The sequence below is a fragment of the Gallus gallus genome, chromosome 6, assembly GCF_016699485.2.
Source record: "Gallus gallus isolate bGalGal1 chromosome 6, bGalGal1.mat.broiler.GRCg7b, whole genome shotgun sequence".
NCBI classification, from domain to species: Eukaryota; Metazoa; Chordata; class Aves; order Galliformes; family Phasianidae; genus Gallus; species Gallus gallus.
This window is the reverse complement of record NC_052537.1, coordinates 24,383,328-24,409,505: the sequence shown is the minus strand read 5'-3', so window position 1 is coordinate 24,409,505 and position 26,178 is coordinate 24,383,328. Positions and strand designations below refer to the sequence as shown.

Genomic DNA, 26,178 nt, shown 5'->3' with positions numbered 1-26,178 from the left:
GCACTGTTTTCCTTCACTGGTACACTGCAGTAATTCACCCAGGCACACAGAAAAACTCCTTCAGTAAGAGTCAGTTCTTCCAAGAGTCATTTTTCCATTAAAAAGAAAAAGAACAAAAGGAAAAACCACATGCTTACAACTCTGATTAAACGTTAGAAAAGTTTCAGAGCTTGGCACAATATTCATATACCCACAAGCAGTTTGGAGTTCAACATCTGCTTACTGAGCACAGAAATTGGGTCAGCAGGCTAAGGATCTTACAACAAAAGAGCATGCAATGCAAAAAATTAACCATTGCCAGATTCAAAGAAAACAGACAACTATTCATGTGACACAACTGTGAAATAACCGCCACTAGGTGCCCCAGCTGCTTAACTTTTAGACTGATTCATAAATCAATTACAAATTTTCACACTTAAAAAAAAAACCATCTCCAATGCTGGAAAAAGGCTTTGGTTCACAGAGAATCCAATCTCACCCCAGCCTGTTTCATTTCCACCGTCATAGACACTTTAGAGACACTCATCTACTGGTTCCACTGCATCTTCATTACTCTTCTGGTATAGTGACCTTAAAGTTCATCTATTTATACCCTCACTTTTCAATTTGTAAGTTTCAAGCAATGTAAGAAACCTAGCAGACTCAAGTGAAAAGAGATTCTTGGTCCTGTTCCAGCTCTAATTCCAAAAAGCCCTCTTGTCACTGGAAGACACTGCACATACATCCTTTTTCTAATAAGCTTCTCTTGAAAGCTAAATCTCTGCTTGAACTTCTTTCATTATAAAAAAAAGGATAATCTGAAGACTATTTTTTAAGATAAGCTCCTCTTTGGCAGAACATATGCAATCTTTTACCTCTTCTTCTCAACAGGTTCCTGATTTCCTCCACCTCCTTGAAATACTGATTCAGCAGTGAAAAGCTCTCTGCAGCTGAATCACCAGAGCTGCACTCCGACACCTTCAGACTGAGGAGCACACGCTGCTTCTCCTCGTCGATGCTCATCACCTTTGCAATTACAGTCTGCCCCACCACAAAGTGGTCTTTGGTGTCTGTCACAAACTTGTCACTCATGCTCTGTGCAGAGGGAACAAAGCGGAGAGGATTATTGGACGCAGCTGCTAACTGTCAGACATTGGCCGAGCTTTCCTGGAGAAGGGTTTGAGTTAAGACTTAATGAAAACACCAAGTGAAATTAGCCACATTAACAAAAAGCAGTCAATAAAGATGAATTATTGACGTCACATGAAATCTCTAATTGAATAACGTCCTTTAGTTCATTTGGGAAGTGAATTAAAATGCAATTATAAAACCAGCATCTACCACACTGTGAGGAAGCTGCCCAAACACAGGACCCCCAGTCCCATTGCTCCCTCCAGCCTTGCTTGAAAAACATGTCAGCCTTTTCTGATGATTACACCCATGCTGTTTTCTGAAGTCAAGTGAATGCATGACTTACCACTTTAGGTGCCAGTCCTGTCACACCAAAAGGGAATTCCACAAACACTCCAAAGGGCATAACCTTTCTCACATAGCCAATCAGCAGCACCCCAGGCTGGATTTCAGAGAAACTTCTCACAACTTGCTCTTCCTGCACGGCAGAAATCACTGCAGACTTCCTGCACAAGATCTGAACAGACAGTTAGGAAAATGGGAATATGAATAAAAGGAGCCTGATGCCAATCAAATCTCTTGATGCTGCTAGCCATTGAGCTACAGCACTTTTTACACACTAAGCAGTACAGAAGCTCAAATTCCTGCAATTTCAGTTGTCATATTGATCTCCTTACACTGAGATTTAGCAAATGCTATCTCTTAAGTTACTCAGCATTAATGATGCATGCTTCATCCAGCTGAATTGAAAACTTCCTAATATTCCTTCCAAATATACCTTCCTTCCAAAATATACCTTTTGGTATAAAAACTGCAACACTTTTTCTAAGGTTACAATAAGATTAACACTGATGTTCTGAAGCTGTTTGGGAAGCTCAGCAATTTCACAACCAAGTCCTCGTCACAATGGGATTCTAGCAGAAGCAAAGCCTCACTCAACAAACAATTATAGTGGCTCTCTGAAGCATCAATAGCTTGACAGGCACTTCTGCTTCAACACACTAACAAATATTTTGTTCATTACAGATACTCCAGATTCCTAACAGATTTTTTTTTCTTGTCCTCCATCTTCTTCATTTGATTTGTAGAGATAACAAAGGATACAATACGGTCCCCCTTGTCACTCAGGCACATAACTCTGGGCAAGACATCTCCCTCTTGAAGGCAATGCCACAGGAGCTTAGAGTTAGCAACAAAGTCGGAGAGGTGCACTGTAGGAAGCCAGGCTATCACATTGCCTCCGTCTTCTAAGATAGAAACCTCGAGCCCATTCTCATTCTTCTTCAAGACTTCCACATCAACCATCTGAAAAGAGAAGAAATAGAGTGATATAAAAACCGAAGTGCCTTTCAAGTATGCACAGGGTACCAAATGCTGGCTTTTGACATGGCCTCCCAGCCATGCAAGAGAGAACCTCACATCAACAGGACTGAGCCTCAGAAGCATGCCAGCTCTGATAGTAAAACAAAAGCAATTCTCAGCTCCCAGTGAAATCAAAGACTAGAAACACTCTCTTGGTTATGCCTTTCTGTCTGAAGGGTGAAGGGAATCATTTCATCCAAATTTAAAAACAACAACTGTCGCATTCCTGCAACAGTAACATCTGCAGGGTGTGGAACAAACAGTTTCCAACAATAAAACAAGCAAGCATTTAAGAAACACTTCTCTGAAGTTACTTTTCTCTGAAGTGCAAAATCAGCTGTTTTTGGAGTGAGCATGAACAGCATCCAGAAGAAAAAGGATTTCATCAAGGAGCAAAAGTACTATTTGGTACCTCCTGGAAGACTGTCCTGGGTTTCCCTTATCCTCACCTCTGACAACACAGACCTTGTTTTTGATCTGACCACAAAATAAGAAATGCACATTTAACATTGTTTCCTGACATCCAGCAGCTTTTTTTGAAGCAGAGTTGCTCAAAGTGATTACAAATATTTTAGAGAACACTTAGAGGCAAAAGAGGAATAGTCATTGAATTCAATACCTCTCCTATTTGATATTTCACTTGCTGTTTCTTCTTTGGAATACACTCACTTCTGCCTTCAGGAACAGTCCTGCTTGATAACCTGAAGGACAGCAAGAGCCTTTCCTGCTGGGGCTCACATTTTAAGACCATTACTTTAACAACCTGTAGCAAAAACAAAACAAAAACAAATTAAAAAAAACACATACCTTGGAGAAAAAAAAAAAAAAGCTATGTGAGATATAGTCAAAGAAGAGCTGTCTCTTTCACGTGCCCTACTTAAATAGATGAAGCTAACTACTACCCAAAATGAAAGGTGAACACCTCTTGGTGTACTTGGTTTCTCCAAGAAAAACTCAAATCAAAGCCAACTCACAGTTGCAGATTTCTCTTTTGCACTCATTCACACAAGGCTTGACATAGGTAAATTAATTACCTGACCGTCGTGGAAGACTTTATCTGGACAAGATATGGGCTCTGAGCTCAGCTCGTTCTTGGGTACCAGACCTTTGACATCGTTGTAGAACTTCACAATGCAGCCAAATTCCCTTGCACACACCACAAAGCCATGTGTGATCAGACCTGGTTCTGCATCTTCATAACTGGAGAGGACTGGAAGCTTTGATTGCACAAGAGTTTTCTTTAAAGTAAGGAATAGCTTCTTTTCTGCAGGATTGCACTCCAATACCTACAAAAGCAGAGTTAAACAAGGTTCAAAAAGCACGTCTGCCATTCTCCAACCAACACAGCAGCTAAGTAGTCAGAATGAAATACAGCCATTTAAAGCAGCTGAAGATCCTTTCAAGCAGCTCTCACCCGACACCTGACTTCATCTCCTACGTTGTACTTCTTCTCAGGCTGTTTCAGGATCACATCAGCAAGATGCATGGATGGCACAAGTCCTTTAATTCCATCAGTAACTTTCACCTGCATCCCAATGGGTTTCAGAGACAATACTTTGCCCTAGAAACCAAAAGAGAGAAAATGATCAGTAAATTCAGCATGAAAAGTAGGCTACACTCAGGTAAGAAGTAATCAGGACACTGCACTACATACTTTTACTAAATTTGACAAGCCCCATAGAATAAAATCCAAGTTTAACCCACACCAAATTAATAAACATTTTACACATTGCATAATGCTGTTTTACAACCTTAATAGAGTTTACTTCTGTAGAATTCCTGTCAACTCTGGCAAACTGGAATTGCTTCCAGAGATACAACTAACGCAGTCATGACTCAAACATAAGAATGGCCCACTGATTGCCTTGCCAACATTAACAAAAAGCTGAACAAAACAGAGAAAGATGAGTATCACACTTTGTTATTGAAGCCCTTAGAAGGAAAAGTTTTTCTTCTTACTTACCTACCACAAGTCTGGATCAGAAGTTGAAGGAATAAACACATCAAGCAGAAAAAAATGTACACTATCTAGGTAATTTCTCTAAGTACAACTGCTGCATAGTGTCAGTGCTTCAGGAGCTCACCTGCACGACATCCCCCGTGTGAATATCTTCATATCGCAGGAAACGAGCTTCAATAATTTGGCTAGGAAAGAGACAGAACAAGAGATGACAAGTCAGGCAACTTATTAAAAAAAAAAAAAAAAAAGCCAAGCTAAGAGGAAACAATCTCCTTTTCACTCTCCTTTTCACCTTGTCCAAAGTACCCTTTATAGCACACATACTCAACACTCTACATCACCAGAGTTTTGTGCTTTACCCCAACTGACCAAGACAGCACTCTGGATAAAGGACAGGGAGGTTCACCAGTTTCCATTCCTAGTGACAACCACCAGGCATGGCTCCATGGAAAGAGAACCCATAACCATAAACCCATAACTGCCTGAAGCAGATAGAAATACTAAGAGGGAGAAGCAAAATGGGCTGGGAATTGGAAGATCAAGGTTCAGCTTCCTGATCAGTTACAGTCTTCTGACATGACCACAGCAGAATGTATATATATACACATACATATACATATATATATATATGTTCCTACAGTTAGGATAAGAGCAATGTGATATCCACACAACCTGACATGATTCAACACATACAAAAGCTAAAAACTCCCAATGGCAAGTTCCAGTTCTGCAAAGCAATGCAGTACCCTCCATGCTGACCAAACCCTTCTGATCCTTCAACTAAATTTACTACAGGAGTCTGTAAAACTTACTGCTTCAGAGATACTATGCACATCTCATCCATCAGGCTGTAGTCAATGATTCGACACTTATGCTTACATCCAGCCTTGAACGCTGCAGGTTTAAAAGATTTTCTAGTTTTTGATAGATGTTTCGGCTAGAAAAACAGATAGGAATTCAGAGTTTGGAAAATGGAAATGCTTACATAGCCCTTAGGTTGAAGTAGTAGTAACTGATGAAAATCATTCTTCCAACATACCCCTTGTGCAGCACGTTGTACTAGCTCTTGTGCAACAATCCACCTACATCCCAACCCAAACAGGGGAGGCTGCATTTAGCCAACACCTTCCACATTACCTTGATATTTTTTTGTTATTTATCTCACAAAGAACATTATGGCAGGAAATAAAACTTAGTCTTAATTTCATTCCCCAAGAGGCTAAGAGATCTATGAAGGAGTTCCCTTCACCGCCCTGGTGCTTACCCGTGCGAATGCAAGCATGCCATCATCAAGCTGAAAAACAGCACCAAACTGCTTGTAGAAAGCCTTTACTGTAGACTCTTCTACTACTGCCCCTATGCGATCGTTGGAGAGCTGGTTTGGGGAACCTCCAGGGTGGAGGAAGGCCTGCCGCAGAGTAAGCCGCACCACCTTGGAGGTGGGGTGGGTAGAGAGGATGCAAGCCTTCACCTAGAAGATAATGTTTGTTATCAGTATAACATCACTATAGATACAGAATTGAAGGATGTCATATTGTTCATGGTTTTTAGACATTATGCTTGATGCCTGAACTCTGCTCACATATGAGCAACTCAACGTCTTCTCGGCTTCAACAGTTCCATAGATCAGGTTTTTATTGCATTCATTTGTTGTTTATGGCCTAGTCTGGTACCAATGCAACGAGTGGGAGACAACTGCAGAACTCATTTGCCATCATTCACGAGTCTCTCACGCTTTCCTAACAAGTCTTCCATTACCCCAGGAATGGCTACACCCTTTACAGCCCTAAAGCAGCTATGATAATAATTCAAATGAAAGATAAGAAAGATAGAAAAGATTCTACTGAAAAACATCCTTCCTCAAAATGCTGCTGGAGAAGATAACAGATGTTGTAAGCAATGTAACTCCAGTTGGGCTTCATCTTCTTACCATTTGATTTGGGGAATAATTTGTGGACTTCTCTGGGTCCACATGCATGAAATCCACAATGCCAGTGAAGGAAGATAGAAAGGTCAGACTGATACCCAGTGGAGCCACCTAGAAAGGGGAAGGAAATTATACATGAAGATGCAAAAATAATAATAATAATAATAATAATAATAATCCAAGAAGTCAATTAGCTTTCAGAAACAGAGAGCAACTCACACATTCACCAAAAGTCACCCTGCACTAAACAAGCACATCAGAATAGACAACTGCTAACAATTCTGTTTTCTACACTGTTCTGTAAACAATCCTTCAGATTTTCCACTAATGTTGTCCTTATTCTGAGGAGTGCTGCAACAGTGTTGAATACTGTCCTAAGCATAGACCACAGAAAAAAAAAAAAAAATCATCCTGTTCTTCTCCATGGTTTATTGCCATCTCCTGGCCGAAGCCTTTATACTCATAGCATCAGAAGCACGGCAAAGATCAGACCTTAGGTGGAACCACTGGGAGCGCCTAGCTGAAAACAGTGTCTGCTCTTTTCATGTAATTGAACCCAAACACAGAGTTTTCCAGCTTCCCATGTCCATTTTATCTGTATCTCTTCAGGAAGGCTCAAAAACGAATAATGAAAAAGAAAACAACCCACAAATAAAAACACAGCTCACCTTCTGCACTTGAGCTTTTACCACCAGCCCTGGCAGTAGATTAGAGAGTGTCCAGTTCTGTTGCTCTGTTGCAATGGATGCAGCAACCTCTGATCGATCAGCAGACAAACGAACCACTCTTCCTTCATTCTTCACTTCCTCAATGACGCAGTTCAGGCTCTGCCCTATTTTCAAGTCAGACCCTACAAAAGCAAGCCACAGCATAAATCGCCTTCCAGGAACACTAGGGGGTTCCCTTTTGTCTGTAGTTTACTCTAAAGCATTTTCAGAGTTCCTTCTATTTTAAGAAGCTAAAAGACCTCATCAAAGTGAGGTCTACTGTCAGTAAGGATCAAAGGGCTTGGAACAGCAGCATGGTCTGGCAGAAAACAGGGAATCTAGTGGCTTGCTGCTTATCAGCCATTGCTGTTTTCAACAATTTGCAAAGACTCCATCATGACCCAACCCTCACTGAGGTGCACCAACACCATAGATAAAGGGATCGAAGCTCACTGTCATTCTCCACACCTATTTTAACCTCAGTAGCTCTTCTTGTAATACTACTTACCCCTCTTGACTGCTTTGATGTAATTTTGGGCTTTCTGATGAGGAAGGAAGGCATGAGTCCCACTAACTCCGATATCAATGAGGTAGCCATGGTCTTCTACACTAGACACAAATCCAGAGAGCAGCTGTTGGGAGGGAAGCATTACAATTCAGTAATATGAAGAAACAGCTGAGTCTGCAGAGAATGCACCTTTGATGAGAGATTTACCACACAAGTACCCACTTGTTTCACGAGGCCAGAGAATGGGTTTGCAGAGCAAAGAATGAATGCAACATTCTTTTTTTACTAGATAGCTCACCTGGCAGTGGGGGTCTGAACTCTATCCTTGTCCAGTTATGTACGTATGGAGTTAATAGACAAGTAGGATAAAAATAAAAATAGAAATGGAATGCTCAAATATAGCAGGTGCTCTAACTGCAGACACAAGCCTGCAATCATAAAGCTGGAAACACAAAAATTAAACAACCACGCACCTCCATGAGATAGGCTGTTAAATACTACCCTCTGCATAAACAACAAACTTACGCAGAGAGAATTGAGAATTGCATAATTTGCATTCCTTCCCCACTCTCCCCACCAAAATAAATAAACAAATAACTAAATCAGATGAATAGGTTTCATGGGCGACAGCCTGTAGGAACATAACCAAGATCCAATATTGCCCTCTCCCCCCCAGATCTATTCCCCTGGTGGGGGCAGCTTCCTGTTCTGTTCTGATCACATACAAGGACAAAATGAGGTGTTCCACTTACGCACTGAAAGAAGCACCTCAAAAGGCTAGAAAGGCTGAGAACACATACCATGCCTGACGTTAGTGCTGATGCACTCAGACCTTTGTTGACGCTTTTAGGGTTGATGGACAATTTGATACTCCGACGTCCATCAGCACTTTTCTCAACACTGGTCACAATGCATCTGACCAGCATCCCTGGAGAATACAGGTCTGAGAGAGAATTCAAGTCCTGCCCAGAAACATAAACAAAAGTAAGCAAGCATACAAATATGACAATACAAAATTATGCAAGAAGGCCAGACATTGTTATTGAAGGAGCTTTTGAAATCTAAACTTCTTAGGAAAGTCGTCAGTCTCTGACAACGCTACAATAAAAGGCTGGAAATATCACAAACACCACAATCTCAATATAACGGCAGGGACAACACTACATACTAGAAAGTCTGCTAAGCTTTGCTTAAATAGAAATACCAGGCAGGACAGAGCCAAGATGTTGCAGCTGAGGACCAAAGGACATCTTCAGAGAGAGACACCAACCTCACCACCCTCTTCAACAAAGAAAAACATCGCCACTAACTGGCTAGCATCCAGCACGTTGTATATTCCACAACAACTTAGGGAGAGCTGACAATGGATAGATGGAGTAGCAGACTGCTCCATCCTCTTTCTTTCCAAGAAGCTGCATTATCAGGAAACTAAAAATACTGTTTGAAATAGCTGGGCTCAGAGAAAATATACATTAGCCCTATGCAGCAGAACATTGTATGCAGAAACACAACAAAATTATCAGGACCACACTATTCCTCACAAGCTCTCTGAGAGACAATGGCATCTTCACATCATCTTCCAACCATTTCACTAACTTCCTCACTTAACTGCCTACAGCCAAGGATCAGTAGTTAGCCACTGCTGCAAAAAGAAAGCACAAATCTATCCAAGTTTAACAGGCTGTCTATGAAGTTCATGCAATATTTAACCAAGGCTAAGCTGCTGCAGGCAAACAAACTTAAGCTATCTGCGAGACACAAGAAATTAGGCTCCTAAGCAAGTCTTCAGGGTTGATTCTGAGTTAATTTCCCCTAGCTCCCAGACAGAAATCACAGCCCTGACCCACAGACTCACCTCCAGCAGCTCCCCTTGGGTCACTTGCTTGCTCAACAATTCGCTATAGGCATCACTGATGTGCGTGACAGGCACAAATCCTGTAAGTCCATTGGGCAAGCTGATGACCAGCTCAAAGACAGTGACCTCTTTTATACAACCAAGGAACAGCATCCCCTCACAGAGCTCCTGGGAAAACAGAAAGAACAGCACACAGTGGTTACCTTGGCAAGTCAGTGATAATAATGTGGTAGACACATTTCCGTCCTGAATTGCTGCTGTGTGTTACAAGTTTTACTGAAGGAAAACAGAGCATTTCTACCAAGCTCATTAAGAGAGACACACAAAATAAAACATTTATCCACAAACCTTAATTGTGAGTGGTTCAATGCTAATAGCAATGTCTTTAGCAGGAGCTTTTATGTCTGCCTTGAACTTTTTCTGCTTCCTATGATCCCCTTCACTCCTTTTTCTTTTCTGCGTTTGTTCTTCATGGTGAACCTAAATTAGATTGTAAGCAGAGAGGAAAAGAAGAAAAGTAGATAACAAGATGAACATTATGTTAAGGCAGAACTCAACTGTCAGGAATAAAATTAGATGAAAACACAAGATTGGAGAAAAAAAGGAAATAAGCATGATTATTTCTCTATGCCTTCATGGGAGTCTTCTAAAATATCACCTTTTAGGCTGAGGTCAATCTTTCATGAACCCATGAACCACGGGAGCAGAGAGTTTCATGACTCCCATGAAGCATGGGAGCAGAGAGAAGCAGTAAAGCAAACTGCACCGTGCTCCACGGAACAGAGAAAGACCAAACTTAGTTTGTCCAAATGCAACAAATCTAGTGGAACAATGCAAGTATCTCAGCACCAGATGCTTGTTCAACATCTGCTGGTAATTTTCATTTAAATTCCCTGACGTCCCATTCAACACATATCAGATATCCGGAATCTTTAAGAGATCAGAAGCAAGGAGGGTGCCAGCAGTTATCTCTTTATGGAAGTCTCTTCTATACATTACTATAGAAGTAAGGGGTGGGAAGGATTTTAGGTCATACTCTGACAGTGTGTAAAACCCTAAGGCTTACTCAAGAACATGCAAATGACATACATCAAACAAGTTATCCTGCTCAAACTTTGGCTTTGCTTTTTTTCCTGTTGTCTCTGTGGGCTTCTTCTGGATACCCCCTCGAGGAAAGTTTTCTTCCATGGACGCCATACCTGCGGTTCTATAGAACCAATGACAGAACAGAAGTTAAACGTGCAGCTGTTAGACTTGTCGCTCACAAACACTCAGAAGGTATAAGGCTGAATTATCAAAAAAAAAAAAAAAAACTATGAAAAAAATCCAGACGGCTGCTTTCCAGGCAGCCAGTGAGGAAAAACAAAAAGCTCACAACGTATCTGATATTTCACTACGCTGAAGTATTACAAGGGCCCATCTAAACACGCGCTTTATATGACTAATTAGTCACATTTAAAGCGGTCTGTCAAGCACCTAACGCCTCTTTACCCAAGGAAGCCTACAATGAAAGTCCAGCCAGGCGCGGTAAGCAGCAAACACCTTCCGCAGCCGCTGGTACAGACCGGACCGCACCGCTCAGCCCACAGAGACCCGGACTGCCCACCCCAGGCCCGGCCTCAACGCCGCCACTCGCACCACTCCAAACCTCACGAGTGCCGCTCTCCCCGCGCCCCCGGAAGCAGTACTCCAGGAGAAGGGCAAAGGTTAAAGGGCGGGCGGAAGTGTCGGGCCATCCTTAAGACCGGGCGGGGGGGCGGGATGGAGGAAGCGTCCTGCTTCCGTGGACAGCCAATAAGTGCGCTGCGCGGTGGCTGCGCGCGCAAGTGGGCGCCCGCCATCTTGTGGGAGGGCGCTGAAGAAGGGCAGAGCGAGGCAGTGAAGAAGGAGGTTGCTGAGGTGCTTGGGGGTGACCGCGGCGGGAGGGAGCCTATCTGGCCTGGGTCTCTGTCTCCTGCTCTTTCTGGGGGGCTCTGCTGCTGGGTGGGAGGGCGGCTGTATGTAGTGTTGGACTGTGGCTGTTTTCAAGGGCGCTCGCGACCTTCAGCCGCTGTGCCGCCTCCCGGTCTCCGGTCCTTGGTGAGGCAGCGCTGGGGCCGCGGTGTTCTGAACCAGCACCTGTGAGGGGCAGGTCGAGGGCAGAGAGCTCTTCTGAAAATAAAAGCTTGTGTTGCGTTGTCTGGGCTCTGAGCCGCCCTCGGAAGGTTCCCAGTGGCTCTTCTCCAGGGTTTTGCTTTGGCCTTGTGTAGCTAAAAGATGAGGTTAGTTTTCCAAATCTTCTGCTGCAAATGTCTGGGGAGGTTTCTTTGAGAGTTTTTGCTCTTTCACCATCAGCTGGTGCAAGCAGGCATCCCTGACTTAGCAGAGGTGTTACAGGATCGGGTTTGTGCAAGGGTTGTGTTCATGACTGCAGAACCAGCTACACCCATTCCTGATATCTATTTTACAGGGTGCCGGTGGCTACAGCATCTCTGCCAAGCTTGGTAGGTAACGTGTGGCATATGTGCTTCTGTTGAGGTGAGGTATAGAGTAAACAAAGTATCTGCCCTAAGTATAAAACTAAAGTGTAAGAGAAGGATACTCTTAGAAAAGATATCTCTAAGCATTAAAATCTCTTGTGCTGTAAGGAAGGTCAGACACTGAAACAGGCTCTCCAGGGTGTTTGTGGAGCCTCCATCTCTGGAGATACTCAAAACCTAATGACAAGTTCATGAGTGACCCTGCTTTGATCAGGTTGGGGTTGGACTATGTCATCTCCAGATGTGCCAGCATCAGCTACTGAGTGATTCTGCAAGTATGCTCCTCTATGTTTGGTAGGCTGTTGTGTTAACTGGCCTCTTGCAGTAGACCTGAAATTTTGGTCTAGATGCAGACAAAATGCAAAGTTGTGCCCTCAGGTGCTTGGTGATTTCACTGTATCTGTGGAAACACTTACAAGGTCCCATAGTTGCCTCAGTTGGCTTGCTGGTATAGCTGAAAACTGAGTAGAAATACGTGTTTTATCCTGATCTGGTCAAGTAGGATATGATAGTAATGTACAATTGTGAGCAGGGCAGGTCTTAATGACCAAATACTTGTATTCTAATATAGCCTGGAAGTTGCAATACAGCATTTTGAATTGCAAAATGGAGCAGTGGTCTTGCCTGAATCGGGTCACTGCTGAGCTTTTGGATGTGCAATTGAAGCTGTTCCCTAGCTGAGCTTAGGAAGAGTAATTTTAATTAAGTATTGCAAATTCCTGAATAGCTTCTAGAAAATTGTACTGAATTGTTGTGTAGGCAGGACTGGCAGGTTTTTTTGAGGAATATTTCTTTATGTCTGTACAATGATAACAACTACTTTTTACGTATTTAATTTCTGTTCTATGAACTCTGGAAAGTTGGAAGTGATCTCCCTTTCAGAGCCCCTTATTTTCTTGTCTTTTAAGATGCACTGCTCTGCATGTGCCTGTTCATGTATATGTAGTATGTTAAATGTGCTGAAAATGGAAGTGTAAATAGCTGTCAGTAGAAGAACTAAGCACAGCAGTTTGATCTTCTATTGATCCTGTCCAACTGACTGTGAAACTCATTAACTGCCTTGTACTGCTTGTTAGAACCAGCAACCATGGCTGGCCACGACTCAGGATCTCAACACCAGTTCACTGGATTTCAGAAGTACTTCAATTCCTATACCATCACAGGCAGGAGGAACGTATGTATAATGGCAATTTTTGTAGTCTAATAACTATGATGTTTTCTGAGTTCTAGACTGACAGTAAACACTTTTTTTTTTTTACAGTATGTAATAGCAACGTATACAGGCATTGCAATGCTCGTCTTGTATTTCAAGCTTAGACCTAAAAAGAAGACTCCTGCTGTGGCAGATAAGTAAATGGTAAGTGGCCAGTGTTCTTCCAGAAAATGATTCAATTCCAGCCCGGGAAGAAGGAGTGACAAAGAAACTGCTAATAACAAAACATAATTAGGAGGAGAAACACAGGCATGTGAATTCTGTGCGCAGTTTTAAACCTTAATTATGGTTTAGTGTCATTTTTTGGGGGGGGAAATTCTGGACAAATTATGTTGTTACTGGGGTCTACAGCAATCATGGGTTACTACTATTCTTCTTCAGACATGCCAAACAGGGTTAGGGATTCTCATGCAGAGTAAGCAAGGAAGGAGGAATGGATGCATGTTATATGTAGGTGTATCAGGTTTTGCCTGCACAGTATGTGCCTATGATGTATCCTTTTGCTGTAAAAATAAATAACTATTGCTACTATTGCTTTGTTGATTATTGAAATAATAAAGTAACAGTCAATGACTTAGAATTCTCAGATACAATTAATAACTAAGAAGAGATTAATGCTGCTCAAATAGCAAGCCTTGCACAGTAGTACTAATATGTTTGCTCTCATCTCTTGGCAGGTTTCTGGCATGTCTGAAGCGCCAATCTGTGTCAATGTAAAGGAAGCTGATGTCCTTTGATGGCTAATAAAATATAAACAATTATTTGCTTTATTGAAAAAGTGACATGGTGCAAAGAAGCACAAGTGGGGTACTTCTTCCTATTTCAAAAATAATTTGTGGTGGAGATGGAGTAGCTGAGTATTTCATCTCATTTGCTGTTGTAACACATCTTAAAATGACCTGAGCACTTGGTAGTGATTTAGGAAAGATCTCAGCAGCATGATCTTAGCAAGCGCAGAGCTTACAGCTGCTCAAAGCATCTCTATGTTGCCAAGTGTCATAGTGGACAGCAGTAAACTTGCATGGCTTGCAATTACTTGGTTGTGCTGCTTACTCGCTTTTTTTTTTTTACACTTCCAGCTACTAGCTTACATGGAAACCATTACTTTACTAATGATAATGCAATGCAGAATGGCAGTCAACTGTAGCCTCTGTTGCCTGTATTTCATGTAGAATCTTTCTGATTTTGAGTGAAAACATCCCACCATAGAGAGATCAAATCTTAGCACGCGTTCCTTACTTTCTCAAAATGTTGACCTGTATATACAGCCAGCTCTGCCCACTGCTAAAGGTGGTATATCATGTTCTCTACCCACTGTCTTTCTACAACAAAGTTCAGTAAAATTCAGTTCCTTAGATGAAGATGATTACATAGCACAGTGCTTCTTGGAAGGTCACCAGCAACGAGGGTTGGAGCTGGGACCTGTGCTGCAAAAGCATGAGGCAAAAAAAAAAAAGCAAACACTATGAGGAGGTAAGCATGGTTACTGGCAAAGAGAGTGTAGGTCAGAGGAAATTACACGAGGTTCTTGTGCTCTCCCTCCATCCTTAATTTATTATTAAAGCCATCCTTCTGAATAAATCTAGTCTTTCTGTTGGTTTACATCAACAGCCTCTGCCCTTTATGACTTTCCAGCCGAACAATAATTGTTGTAACAGTGTAATACATCCATTTGGCTAAAATGTATCACACGTATTTAATTCTAACTGTAAGTTCAACAACCAGTCATCAACTGCTGAACTACTTTGTTTCTCCTAGCAGAGTACTCACTTTTGAAAGCACTGCTCTCACATCCGCTGCAGCTGTCAAGGAAAGAAAGCATCTTCTTCCAACATACAGTCTACAGACACAAGCTATGTGGTTTTAGTATTTATTATACTATCAAAAGTATAAAACTGTACAAAATAAAAAGGCAGAATGCAGCACTGTTTTCTTCAAGCTCTCAAAGCTGTACATGCTTTTAGGTAACTTGCTTGATTCACTACAATGTTACTTAAATCCAGCTGGTCGTATTGAGTGCTAGGAAATTTTGATGTACCTTTACAGATAAAATCCATAATAGTATAGTTTTAAAGAAAGTTTCCCAATTAGCTTCCTTACGAATTTTCCACCCTTATTTTGACATTTAATGCCCCTAATGCCCCTTTACTCCAAGGCTTAGTCAGAAAAAAGATGAGATAGGAGGTAGTTCTTTGTTTACTTTAGAAATGTCAAGTCTTGGTTTTCTGCATCTTCAGTAGAGAGCCAGCAGATTGCTTAAGTGGCTGAGCCCTTACTGCAAGTAACGGAATACAAACTGAGATTTCCCTGTATGTAGCTTGTAAAAGATCTTTAAAGGCCTTTCCTTTGGTGGTGATCCCATTCATAGATCCCAAAACAAGGTCTATCCTCCCAGTGTTTTGTATGTTTTACTTTTTCTTAGAAGCTCTGAGCTTTACTGGTTGTCCAGCAAGACTTACTGGAGTACAGCAGGGTCTTTTTTTGGGTGGCAATTGTCACACCAGCAGACAAGCCGGCCTTTCAAAAGCAAACTGATAGTATACTGATGACTGATTAAGCTTTTTGCTCTGCAATTATGTTTCAATTTCTTGATCCTTCACTAGTTTTACGGTGTGATGTATTAAACTGTATGCTAAAAGGATGCAGGTTTTTGAAGCTCTTCAAATCTAAGAAAACATATGAAGGTTTAAGTATACTGTTTTAAAGATTGGGTGCATGTCAGTTGTCCCTTTCCCCCAAACTATCCCTCCAAAGAATTCACATTGCAATTTGTGTTGCTTATCACACAGCAGCAGCTACTTGTCAGAACAGAATAACAAGATCTGCATTTCTAATACCTCAAAAGAGCACAGAAGTTTGAAATCTTTTCAGGACTTGGTACTTAAATTCATAAAAACTACATGTAACTTTTCTGCAGTTCCCCACAGGCCTCTGCCTGTTGGGCTTATTCTTTCAATGCCCTATTTGTTGCTGTAATATTCTCACCATAACTGTTGCCCAGCCCAGGCTACAGTGAGTTAAACTACATTCTCCTTTTCTGAGTGAAGTTTTTACCTGCGTTTGAGACTGATTAAAACATTAGCAAACCGTACATTAAGTGCTTTAAAAAAAAATCATTTGAGAACACAGCAAGGCTGTTAACTTTCCAGAAGTTTCAGCAGAGCTCAATACCATCTCTAAGAAGAGACAGCCATTTTCATATACATAAGTGTGTGTATATATATATATATATATACATATACGCACATATGTATACATTTATCAAAAGCACCATGAAACAATTCCTTCCTTTAAACTCACATTGTCTTGTCAATCTCCAGCATTTTCAAACTGTGAGAGCAGAATATGTGAATTATGAGAGCAGAACAGAGAAGACGTTGGCTTGAGTTAGTTTACATAGTTTTGTTTTTCCTGCAATGGACTAGTGAAGTCCACCCATACGAGACATTCCTCTTCATCTCACATCCTGAGGTCACTGCTGCGACAACTTGGCACAGCCGGTCTTACGTCTTCCTGATCTACTGTGAACTGTAGGCTCCTGCAGCTAGCAGCAAGTTCCTGCGTGTAAAATGAAGGTGGACAACTGGAGTTGATTTGGTCATGTATGTACCTAGTAACAAGTCCTGTGAGTTTTCAGGCAAGTTTATGTGTCCAGTGGCTGTAGTAAAGTCATCCGTTTCTAAATCTTCAAATGCTTTCACTGCATCCCACAGCCGAACTGTGTTATCCATTGAACCTAAAAGGGAAAAAGGAAAGTAACATTTAAAAGTCTTTTCCTTGCTAGACAGCAAGTTAACACAATAGGAATTAAAACTCACAAAGCAGAATTGCTCATAACTGAATAATAAGCCCTCATCCTGCAATGAAGCATTTTTAAACAAGCCTTTAACACAGTGGATGCACACATAAAAGCTATCACCTGTAATCTAAGAGGAATGCACTGTTGATAAAGTGCAAAGAAGCACCTCTCAGAACACCTGGGTTTCCATTCTATCAACCAGCACTTGAAAAGGCAAGGCTACCTTAGGGCTACATGCCAACTCCACCAGATACTTATGATTCTAAATCACTTAATGACTTTCTTTTTGAAACTTGGATAGTTTCTTTGATAGAGGAAAGACCCCCAGTATTTTGCAGGCCCAGTGGTCTGTGCTTTCATTGGAGCACTGGTCAGCTGAAGGAACCATGCAGTGGGAGCATTCAATCCTGTGGTAGCGGCTCACTCAGGATTCTTAAAGCACTGCAGTTAGGAATGGGGAACTAAATAAATTCCTAGCCTGGTTTCATAAGGAAATTACTTGGTTGCAGCTTACAGTACCTGTACATCGTTTCTTCTATCAGTAACTTGAACTTTTTCACTAACTTCAACTAGTTGACAGAACAGAGCAAACTTGGAATTTACTAAATTCCAATGCATTTTAAGACAACGGTTCACAGAGACGAAACTGTGCCTCCACAGAGTGAAAACAGTGACAAAGGAGCCCTACCAAATAAGCCACCAGAGTATCCATGTGGACAGGCAGGAAAACCAAGCGAACTTCACAAGTTCAACCGCTTGTAAACCTGATTGTTGATGTTTAACTTTATATTAAAAATCTAGCACAAACAAACAGTAAGGCTATAGATTACTTATTTTCTTTCCTATCTCTTGCCCTCTCTTCAAGTCCTGCTACATGTCCCCCACCTCTCCTCCCATCACAGTACCCCAAGCATCTTTAAGTCCAGCCACTTCTTGTCTGCCCTAGAGGTATTTCTGACTTCAGTTTACAACCCCAACACTATACACAGCCCCAGCCTTCACTATCAATTAACTGTGTAACACCTTTCCTTCAGTTCCCAGAATACCTTGACCATTAGTTTTAATTTGCTGCTTCTGCTTAAGAAAGTGACTCTGATTTGTCTTCCTCGACTTAAGGAATCCATTACATAATCCCACTTCATACAGATGGAACACAATGGAAACTTGTTCGCTTCCAGTGACTTTTACCTGATGCTAAAATCTCCCCATCTCTACTGAATCGGAGCGCATAGATAGTGTCAGTGTGCCCTTTCAGTTCTCCAACCATCAAGCCATGTCCAATATCCCACAGCAGAACTCTGCCATCTGTTGCTCCAGTAGCCAGGAATCGTCCATTAGGAGAAAATGCCAACGAATGAATCGGACCCTAAAAAAGACATTTGCAGAAAGGAAAGCCAAACAAGCTAATTAAGACTATTTAGTCAGTCAATCTGTATTTGTTCTGAACGCTACTCTTCAGAATCCCACCACAGGAATTAAGTCACATTGGTGATGTGCCTTTACCTTATGTCCAGTGAATATTCTTACACAATTCCCATTTAAAACATCCCAGAGCCGTACAGTCCTGTCTGCTGAGCCAGTGGCAATGTAGTTGGAGTTAGGGTGAAATCGAGTACACGTCACATCAGCAAGGTGGCCAGCAAATATCCGTAAAGGCTGGTAATGATCTGTTGCCCACAGTCTAAAAAGAAAAGCTTTGTAATAAAGGGAGCCCTAATGAAGTTCAGAATCTGTTGCACAGCAATAAAAAAAAGGAAGTAATTAATGAGTGGCTTCTTACTGGTAAGTTTACTGAATTAGCAGGACATGCTTTTTGGAAGGGAGAAATAAAGAACATTCTGTCGTGGTTATTAAACAACAAGAGAAAATGTTTTTTAAATTAAATGACCACATAGGAGGATGCATTAAAATGCATTAAATACATTAAAACAGTTGCTTAATATTTTAATTCATGTGAAATAAAATTTATTTCCAGTAATAGGTTAGCCTATAGTATATCAGCTAATAATCACTTTCAGGGTTAATTCACCACAAAGCTGACATGTAGAAAACACATCTAGTTCTTACCTTGCCACTCTGTCATGTCCCCCTGACACAAAGTAATACCCGTAAGGAGAGAACTGTGTATCCCATACTGGATAGTTGTGTCCTTTATATCCCACCAGACACGTGAATGTTTGGAGGCTCCACAATCTGACAGTACCGTCCTCAGAACAGGACAACAGGTAGTTCCTGTCACAGGAGAAAGTATATTGCATTACATATCAAATTAACAGACTGTGTAATCATTGCATAAGCTCTGCAACAATTCTATGATACATAAAACTCTCCACTGGGCAGTTACTATTTAGTATGTCCCATATAAGTCAGCATTTTAGTGAAGTAAGCAACAATAAACAGTTCAGGAAGAACTGAACCCTTGGTCCTCATGCAGAAAAGACATTTGAATGTTGATGATTAATTCTGATGACACAGAAATACAGAGGGGCTGAAAAAAAGAGCTAGTCTTCACTTAAGAATTACATTCACGAGGGGAAAAAAACCAGTAAGTTGCTACACTATATTACTTTAAAATAATCTTAATGTAACTCTAAACTAAATGGTAAGATTCCCTGAATTCTTTTTCTTAATTCTTAACAAATTATGAATAGACTCTATATATAGACTATAGATTATATGTAGACTGTATATAGACTCTATATTCATGTTCCACACAAAGCTTACTTCTCAGCTGTATTTCTGTGATGGTTGTCTCTTGTGTAGCTTACATAATGTTTTTAAATCTCTTTATTTTAAAGAAGATACAAGAGTTACTTTAATCTTCTGGAAAAAGCTGCATTAAAAACATGTTCACATTAATAGCATACAATTAAGACTCGAGACAAGCAAACTAATTAGCTTGTAAACTTTGTTTTACCTATCAGGACTGAAGCTGGTGCCATAGACAGGTCCACTGTGACCATATAAAATCTTCAACTCACTTGCAGTTTTCTCATCCATGATCCTCTCCAAGACATCATCTGATTCTTTGTCAATTAGACTGAGGTCTGCAATATTTCAAAGTTCATGCATCATAACAAATATCAAAGGTTCAAAGACAAATGCCTTGAAAACAAATAACATCTTCTCCAAAAGTGATAAGTAACTCATGAACCAAAGCACCTTGAAATAGGTAATGGTAAAAAATACACAATGGCACTTACAATACTTCTACTGTTGTAAAAGGTGACAATAATGCTTTACATAAATGACCACCCTTTCACAAGTCTTCATAATAGACAAAATAGATAAAAACTCATAATAGATAAAGTCCCAGTGAGCCTATTCCTCATGTATGTACTGTTTAGCTTCAAGCCACACTTCTTGAGACGAAAAATTTTCATGTCTTTTCCCAGAAAGTTCAAAAATGGCACAAACACACTTGTCAGGTGTTTTGACAGCTTCCCACTACACACAAAATAACTTTCAATCTGTAGGCTATTTGCTGAACACTGCAACCACTTTTCATTTCAGCACCAAGACTAAGAACTGTTCACTTGTGTGCAGGCTACCTAGCAGTAGGTGTACACAACCAGATATCTCATTCCTTTAAAAATATATCTTTCTAATGATCATTATAAGATGCAATCATACAACTGTGCGCAGTGTTTCTCCAAAGTAACAACATGCAGCTGCTCAAAACAACCTTCCCGATAGACATACTTTTCTGTTCACACAAAACACACGTGACACAAACAATACACACTCACATTAAATTTTTTTTACTTAATTACCTGCTGCTGCTTTCACACTACGTAGCTTTTTTGGAGTCACGGACCACACTCTGACTGTAGAGTCAGCAAAGCCTCCTACAATCATGCTGGAGTCATCTGTAATATCCACTGCAGTTAGACCCTGAAGACAAAATAGCCATTGATGTTGTTTGTATCTTTCACAGTGTATTTCAAACATTATCAAATCCTAAACACTAAAAAGAGGATTAACTATACTCATTTAACAAAAATAGGATCGTTTGGACAAACACATATTTGAAATAAACACACAAATTCTTGCACCACTAAAAAGAAAGATATATAAATGAGGCACAGTTAATGATGACAATGCAGCACTGCTTCCCAGTATTTTGGTGCAAACTATCTACTGTATTCTGTAGAATACACTCAGGGTCACATCGGAAAAGTGAAAGAAAGAATTAAGGCAAAATCAAAGCAGACCCAAGGAACATGCAAATTAGTTTAAGGAAGTCTATAAATAGAATTTTCAATGTTCCAAGTACTCTGATAACTAAAGTTAACTCTTCTGTCTTCTTTCTTTATTAAGAGTGAAGTTTATCACTTTGCATCTTTGCACTTTCCCTCCTTCATATTGCCCAAATTCCTCTTTTACCAACCTGATAAGCATTAAGGAACGTGTAGAAACAGATGGAAGGCAGGCACTCTGGCCCAAGACGCACACGTCTGGCAGCTTCCTTCATGTTCATCACTTTATCCAGTTTATCTGAGTCTTTCAGCTCAGGAAGAGGAATTCTAGAAGCACACATTTTTACGAACTTTCCATATTGCCAATTTAAAGAGAGAAAGCAGAACCTTCCCATGCAACCCTATACCTCAATATTCAAATACCAAAATAAATTTGGAAGAATGAAATGCTATGTGAAAGACTGGTGAGAAAAATAAGCAATAGCTTTAAGAATTCCAGACACGTAATGAAACAAGGTAACTAATTGAGTCTGGATTAAAAAGACTAGGGAGTAACCAGATAAAACCAAGGGAAATCTAGATTGATGTGAAGGGCAAAAACAGAAAGTTATATGCTCAGTTTTGCATTACCTCCCTTGAAGTCTTATGGCTAAAGCTGTCTACAGCTGAAATGGACAGAGCTAAAAACATCATGTGACCAGCATTGCACATTTGGCATGATAATGCTGGATTTAACAAGAGCTCTCTACACATCATTCCCTTGGTACCTGTTTTGAGGAGGAGCATTAGGGTCTTGTTTTTTACTTTTTGACCCTACACTGTCTCTTTTAGCTTTTTTCTTCTTTGGTTTTCCTTCCTCGTTTTCTCCTTCTTCATCTTCATCATCCAAAGGCACATCAAACTCTGGTTCTTTCAGTAAGCCAAAGAAAACCTGCAAGCCAATAAGGTATGTATGACATAATGGTAACTGTTGCTCTTACTGAAAACTAATTTTTTATCAGACTCCAAACAGCAGTCTGAAAGGGACAGTTCTACTAAGTTTAACGCTACTGCATTCATTACTGATTAGCCTGTCACAAGTGTAATACATGTTCTGCTGTTTTACCCAACAATTGATCTGGACAACTGTGAGCTCTCCCACCACCTCTTAGTGCTTCCCCAAAGCAAAATCCCTACAGCTTACATAATTTATTTGTGCAGCACTGTGGTACTACATTATTGAGATCTACCCAACAGTCCTTGCACTAACAACTGGAAGTAAGAACTATTGCTGCTGTACTAGAGAGGAAGCCAGATGGGTCAATTTTAAAACTAGACAGTAAATCATGAGTTTAAATCTAGTTCAGCAAACAAAATACAGAGTTGTCTCTCACAGTTCCTTTTCAGGATCACATTTTGATTTCTCTACTCCTGATAACATCTATTTGTACAGAACTCTTCCTTTACTATGTTCATGTTGTCTTTTAAGATCTCAAGTAGCAATAGTTAGTACAACTACTCTGGAAACGTTCAATAATAAAAAGCAACATTCTTTTCCTCCTACCTTTGCTTTATTTGCCTCTCGTTTTGCCTCCCCAGCCAAGCTTCCAACCATAGCATCTATCTGTTGTTTACTACGAGGCATTCCATCAAAAATATCAATGTAGAGATGCTCCTGAACAATGTTCCAGATCTGGTTGTTCTGCTTTTCCTGAAGATGCCTCTTCAAGAGTTGGTAAGAGTCACGGGAAATACGCAGAACAAACTTGCTTGTTCGGAAATCCAGCATGGTCTCATTACCTTTCATGTGTTCTTTTTTGGTTAAGCTAGATAATACACGGAGGTCATCTTGGTAGTAACATTCCTGATCCCCATGAAATCTATTGAAATAATTTAACATGTGGCAAAAGATTTATTAGGAAAATATTATCTCCTAAGTGCACACTTAATTACATCATTTTAACATGAAACACAGTAGCTTCCAAAGGGTCCTCACATAACTATACATGAAATGATCTTTCTGCTGAAATAAAATTTCTTCCCCAAGGAATCAGTGGCTTACTGTACACAGTAAAATTAATCAAGAGTTAAAAAAAACCAAGATGAAGAGAGTATACAGAAATGCATATGCACAAAGGGTTATTGCCTGCAGTAAATAGTTACACTAGTACATCTATTTACACAAATGAAATTTCAATTTGTGCTACCATAAAGTACAAGGCATTTCTTATTAGGTAAGACTACCTGGATGTGTTCATAATTGATACATGAATATGCACATTTAACAATGAATACATTCCTCACTTTCCACTCACATTATCTAATAGCTGACATACATCTAGAGAAAATAAGTTTCCATTTTTAATTCAAATCATGCATAAAATACCCATGGCAGGGAACATTTTAACTATTTAAAGAATCTTTTTTTCTTATCATATTTGAGAGATAAACATAGGTTGAAATGTTTCATATTTGGTCTGATCCCAGAATACAAATTAAATTTAAACTTATCCTCAAATGATAAAGATGTGAAACACAGTAAGAGCACAGAAAAATGTAGATTAATGATAAATTATTTCCTTTAATCTTAGAAGAATTTAAATATACATACTATGATATTAGTATATGTTTATAGACTGCACTGCTTTGGATCTCAGTGCAACTTTCAAGTGCTAGGAAATGAGCCCACAATCTTTCCCTAAAGCAGCAGCATCTCTTCACTGATACTTCGCAGCAAGGAACCCACCACCTCAACAGAAACACCATTAAAATCTGCATGTGTACAGTTCAAAAGCATGGAGTTTGCACATCTTTCTAATTCTGGAGGTCGGAAAAGGATTAACAATTACAGCAATCCACAGATTGTAAGTCCCTTCAGCATTACCAAAGAACACGTGTTTGTATATGTATATATGCACATACACACACCTATGCCAGCCACTACAGCTTACAGACTTAATCAAAGCAGAAAACATCACGTAATGAAATTACACAAATTAAAACCACTTACCTTTCAAAAAAAGACTTAGCTTCACTCTCATGTTGATTGTAGACCAACTCCAAGTACATGTGCACAAAGAGAGGATAAAACAGCTGAGACAATTCGGCTCGATGACAGTCTAGGGAACACTCAATGAAGTTTTTTAAACCACTGTAGTACTCCTCATACAGCGTTGGGTCCCCCTGCTGATTGTAGGCAGACAACACTGCGCTCACATCTGGCTGATCCTCCACAACACCTCCTCCAACTGCAAAAGCATTAGCATATAACATCAGATTGTAACGCTGCCTCAAAGAGCAATACACAAATAGCAAACATACAGAGGCTAACAACTCCTATGCTAAGATGAGGCACTCAGAACAAAACAGAACACTGTCTTGAGCTTGTTCAGCCCTACCATTAGGTGATACAATTGAGAGGATGGTGGCACATTAACTATAGCCCAGCAACTGATTCTTCAAGTACCATTTGCCATTTTTTGTGCCCTCCCTGCCAAAAGTTGCCTACAAGGTATATGGAAAGAAGCTAGTGTCAGCATCAGAATTCTTCACTGCAAGGGCTACACACTGTCAAACGAGGAGCTGAATATTTTTAAGCCTGTAAGATAGCATCAGTATAATTATTTTGCTTCTACTGAGCAAGCAAATTAAGTTAATCGAGTGAACAATTTACCAAGACCACTACACAGCCATTACAGGGCAGTGACTTTTTGTCACTTCCTAACACTGTCATAGCAGTCATTTAACACTTCCATCTCTTGGTCTTCTATCTTAATATATACGTATCTCCTATCAGGTGATGCCAGGAACAAGTTGATCTCATATTGTACCCTTACTGCCATTCAGACATATAAGTTCCTGAGACACTTCCAATACTACGTAAAGCTGCCCCACAGAATATCTTCATTAAAATTTATTACGCTCGCATTATCTGAAGAACATCTAAAGCTGCTGTCAGCTTGCAGTAGAAATGCATAAAACCTTCTCCACGAGTACCCTATTGCTCTTTCTTTAAAATGCAGCAGCTTGTACATCGGGGCTCTGGCATCATGCCTGCAGCCATCACCTCTAACTACAAAGAGAATCTTCAGCCTCTCATGATGCTCTCGAAACGGTACACAAAGACAACGGGAAGCACCTTTCACTCCGACAGCGGTCCCAGCAAGTAAAACAGACACCCTATCCTTGGTCCCCTCTTCTGAGAAGGTGCACCCCAAAATCACAATCTCTTCTGGAGTTGCATGGGGGACTGCCAGAACCACTGATCTCCCCGAGGGCTGGGGTGCAGCCTCATCTGTCCCCGGAGGAGCCTCAGCCCCGAGACAGCGGGAGACACACCGAGTCCCTCCCGGCGGAACCCCTCCCGCAGCTGCCGAGCGGGTCTCACCTTTCCCCGGTGGCACTGCGGTCGCTGCCGCCACCCCCGGGCTGGAAGAGGCGACGGGGGCGACGCTGCTTCCTATCGCGATGGCGGCGGCGGCGGTGACCCGGCTGAGCAGCGCCTCGCTGCTGCTGGCATCCCCCTCTCCCCCCGAGGCTCCCGGGAGCCCGGCACCGGCGGGGCTGAGGGCGGCGGCTCCGAGGTCCTCGCCGAGCAGGCGGGCTTCGCGACGCAGGATCTCCTCGGACTCTCGGAGGTTGCTGCGCCGCAGGAACTGCAGCACGGCCACCAGCGTCTGCCGGTCCAACGCCGCCGGGGAGGCGGCCGGGCCCGGTGCCGAGGGCTTAGCGGACGACGCGTCCCCGGCGCTCCCCGCCGTCTCCCCCTCCGCCGCCGCGGCCGAGGGAGCGGGGGGAGCGGCGGTAGCGGGGGGAGCGGCGGGGGGCTGCGGCGGCGTTCCCGCCTCTGGGTCCGGCTTCACCGCGACAACCTCCGCCGGCTCCTCAGGTACCGCCGCCATCTTGCATCGCCCCCCATTCGCCGGTTGCGGGCGGCTGCCGCCAGGCGCGGATGTTTTTTGCGACAGTCAGGGCAAAGGAAGGGCGCCGCCCTCCGTGACTGGCAGAGCGCTCGTAGCTTCATTTTGCGACTCTGTCGGG

The 26,178-nt window shown here is 41.4% G+C and overlaps 3 protein-coding genes and 1 long non-coding RNA gene across 11 annotated transcripts in view; 2 read left to right on the top strand and 2 right to left on the bottom strand.

Annotated features, from left to right (window-relative positions):
* LOC121111058 overlaps nucleotides 1-1,252 on the top strand; it is a 2,080-nt gene extending 828 nt beyond the window's left edge. The window contains exon 2 of the long non-coding RNA XR_005860948.1: nucleotides 871-1,252. This is a non-coding gene — a long non-coding RNA (uncharacterized LOC121111058). The remainder of the gene's footprint in view (nucleotides 1-870) is intronic.
* PDCD11 (programmed cell death 11) overlaps nucleotides 1-11,115 on the bottom strand; it is a 23,259-nt gene extending 12,144 nt beyond the window's left edge. Inside the window, exons 1-17 of one of the 6 annotated variants that reach the window (XM_015288728.4) lie at nucleotides 10,921-11,115; nucleotides 10,519-10,636; nucleotides 9,778-9,909; nucleotides 9,430-9,597; nucleotides 8,375-8,536; nucleotides 7,575-7,698; nucleotides 7,028-7,209; nucleotides 6,363-6,470; nucleotides 5,697-5,903; nucleotides 5,245-5,369; nucleotides 4,557-4,617; nucleotides 3,887-4,033; nucleotides 3,507-3,758; nucleotides 3,092-3,235; nucleotides 2,215-2,415; nucleotides 1,457-1,627; nucleotides 855-1,074 (exon numbers count right to left, since the gene is read on the bottom strand). In XM_015288728.4, the coding sequence (XP_015144214.2) occupies nucleotides 855-1,074; nucleotides 1,457-1,627; nucleotides 2,215-2,415; nucleotides 3,092-3,235; nucleotides 3,507-3,758; nucleotides 3,887-4,033; nucleotides 4,557-4,617; nucleotides 5,245-5,369; nucleotides 5,697-5,903; nucleotides 6,363-6,470; nucleotides 7,028-7,209; nucleotides 7,575-7,698; nucleotides 8,375-8,536; nucleotides 9,430-9,597; nucleotides 9,778-9,909; nucleotides 10,519-10,626 (2,512 nt within the window). In that variant the 5' untranslated portion in view covers nucleotides 10,627-10,636; nucleotides 10,921-11,115. The remainder of the gene's footprint in view (nucleotides 1-854; nucleotides 1,075-1,456; nucleotides 1,628-2,214; nucleotides 2,416-3,091; nucleotides 3,236-3,506; nucleotides 3,759-3,886; nucleotides 4,034-4,556; nucleotides 4,618-5,244; nucleotides 5,370-5,696; nucleotides 5,904-6,362; nucleotides 6,471-7,027; nucleotides 7,210-7,574; nucleotides 7,699-8,374; nucleotides 8,537-9,429; nucleotides 9,598-9,777; nucleotides 9,910-10,518; nucleotides 10,637-10,920) is intronic. The other 5 variants (XM_015288727.4, XM_015288729.4, XM_004942261.5 and 2 more) reach the window with 5 other exon arrangements.
* On the top strand, nucleotides 10,647-17,771 carry USMG5 (up-regulated during skeletal muscle growth 5 homolog (mouse)). 3 transcript variants are annotated; one of them, NM_001252029.2, is made up of 5 exons: nucleotides 11,274-11,328; nucleotides 11,879-11,912; nucleotides 13,025-13,122; nucleotides 13,210-13,305; nucleotides 13,839-17,771. In NM_001252029.2, the coding sequence occupies exons 3-4, from the start codon at nucleotides 13,036-13,038 to the stop codon at nucleotides 13,300-13,302; spliced, it is 180 nt and encodes a 59-aa protein (NP_001238958.1). In that variant the 5' UTR covers nucleotides 11,274-11,328; nucleotides 11,879-11,912; nucleotides 13,025-13,035; the 3' UTR covers nucleotides 13,303-13,305; nucleotides 13,839-17,771. The 3 variants fall into 3 exon arrangements, with proteins under 3 accessions (XP_046798900.1, NP_001238958.1, XP_015144132.1); XM_015288646.4 differs by having other exon boundaries at nucleotides 11,879-11,946; nucleotides 13,839-13,922; XM_046942944.1 differs by lacking the exons at nucleotides 13,025-13,122; nucleotides 13,210-13,305; nucleotides 13,839-17,771 and having other exon boundaries at nucleotides 10,647-11,328; nucleotides 11,879-11,946.
* On the bottom strand, nucleotides 15,018-26,052 carry TAF5 (TATA-box binding protein associated factor 5). Its single transcript, NM_001031235.2, has 11 exons — nucleotides 25,526-26,052; nucleotides 24,149-24,386; nucleotides 22,703-23,018; nucleotides 21,927-22,090; nucleotides 21,351-21,486; nucleotides 20,734-20,854; nucleotides 19,878-20,007; nucleotides 19,028-19,192; nucleotides 18,464-18,641; nucleotides 18,149-18,326; nucleotides 15,018-16,897 (listed from the first exon to the last, which is right to left on the bottom strand). The coding sequence occupies exons 1-11, from the start codon at nucleotides 26,037-26,039 to the stop codon at nucleotides 16,680-16,682; spliced, it is 2,358 nt and encodes a 785-aa protein (NP_001026406.1). The 5' UTR covers nucleotides 26,040-26,052; the 3' UTR covers nucleotides 15,018-16,679.
* Nucleotides 26,053-26,178: the final 126 nt, after the last annotated feature.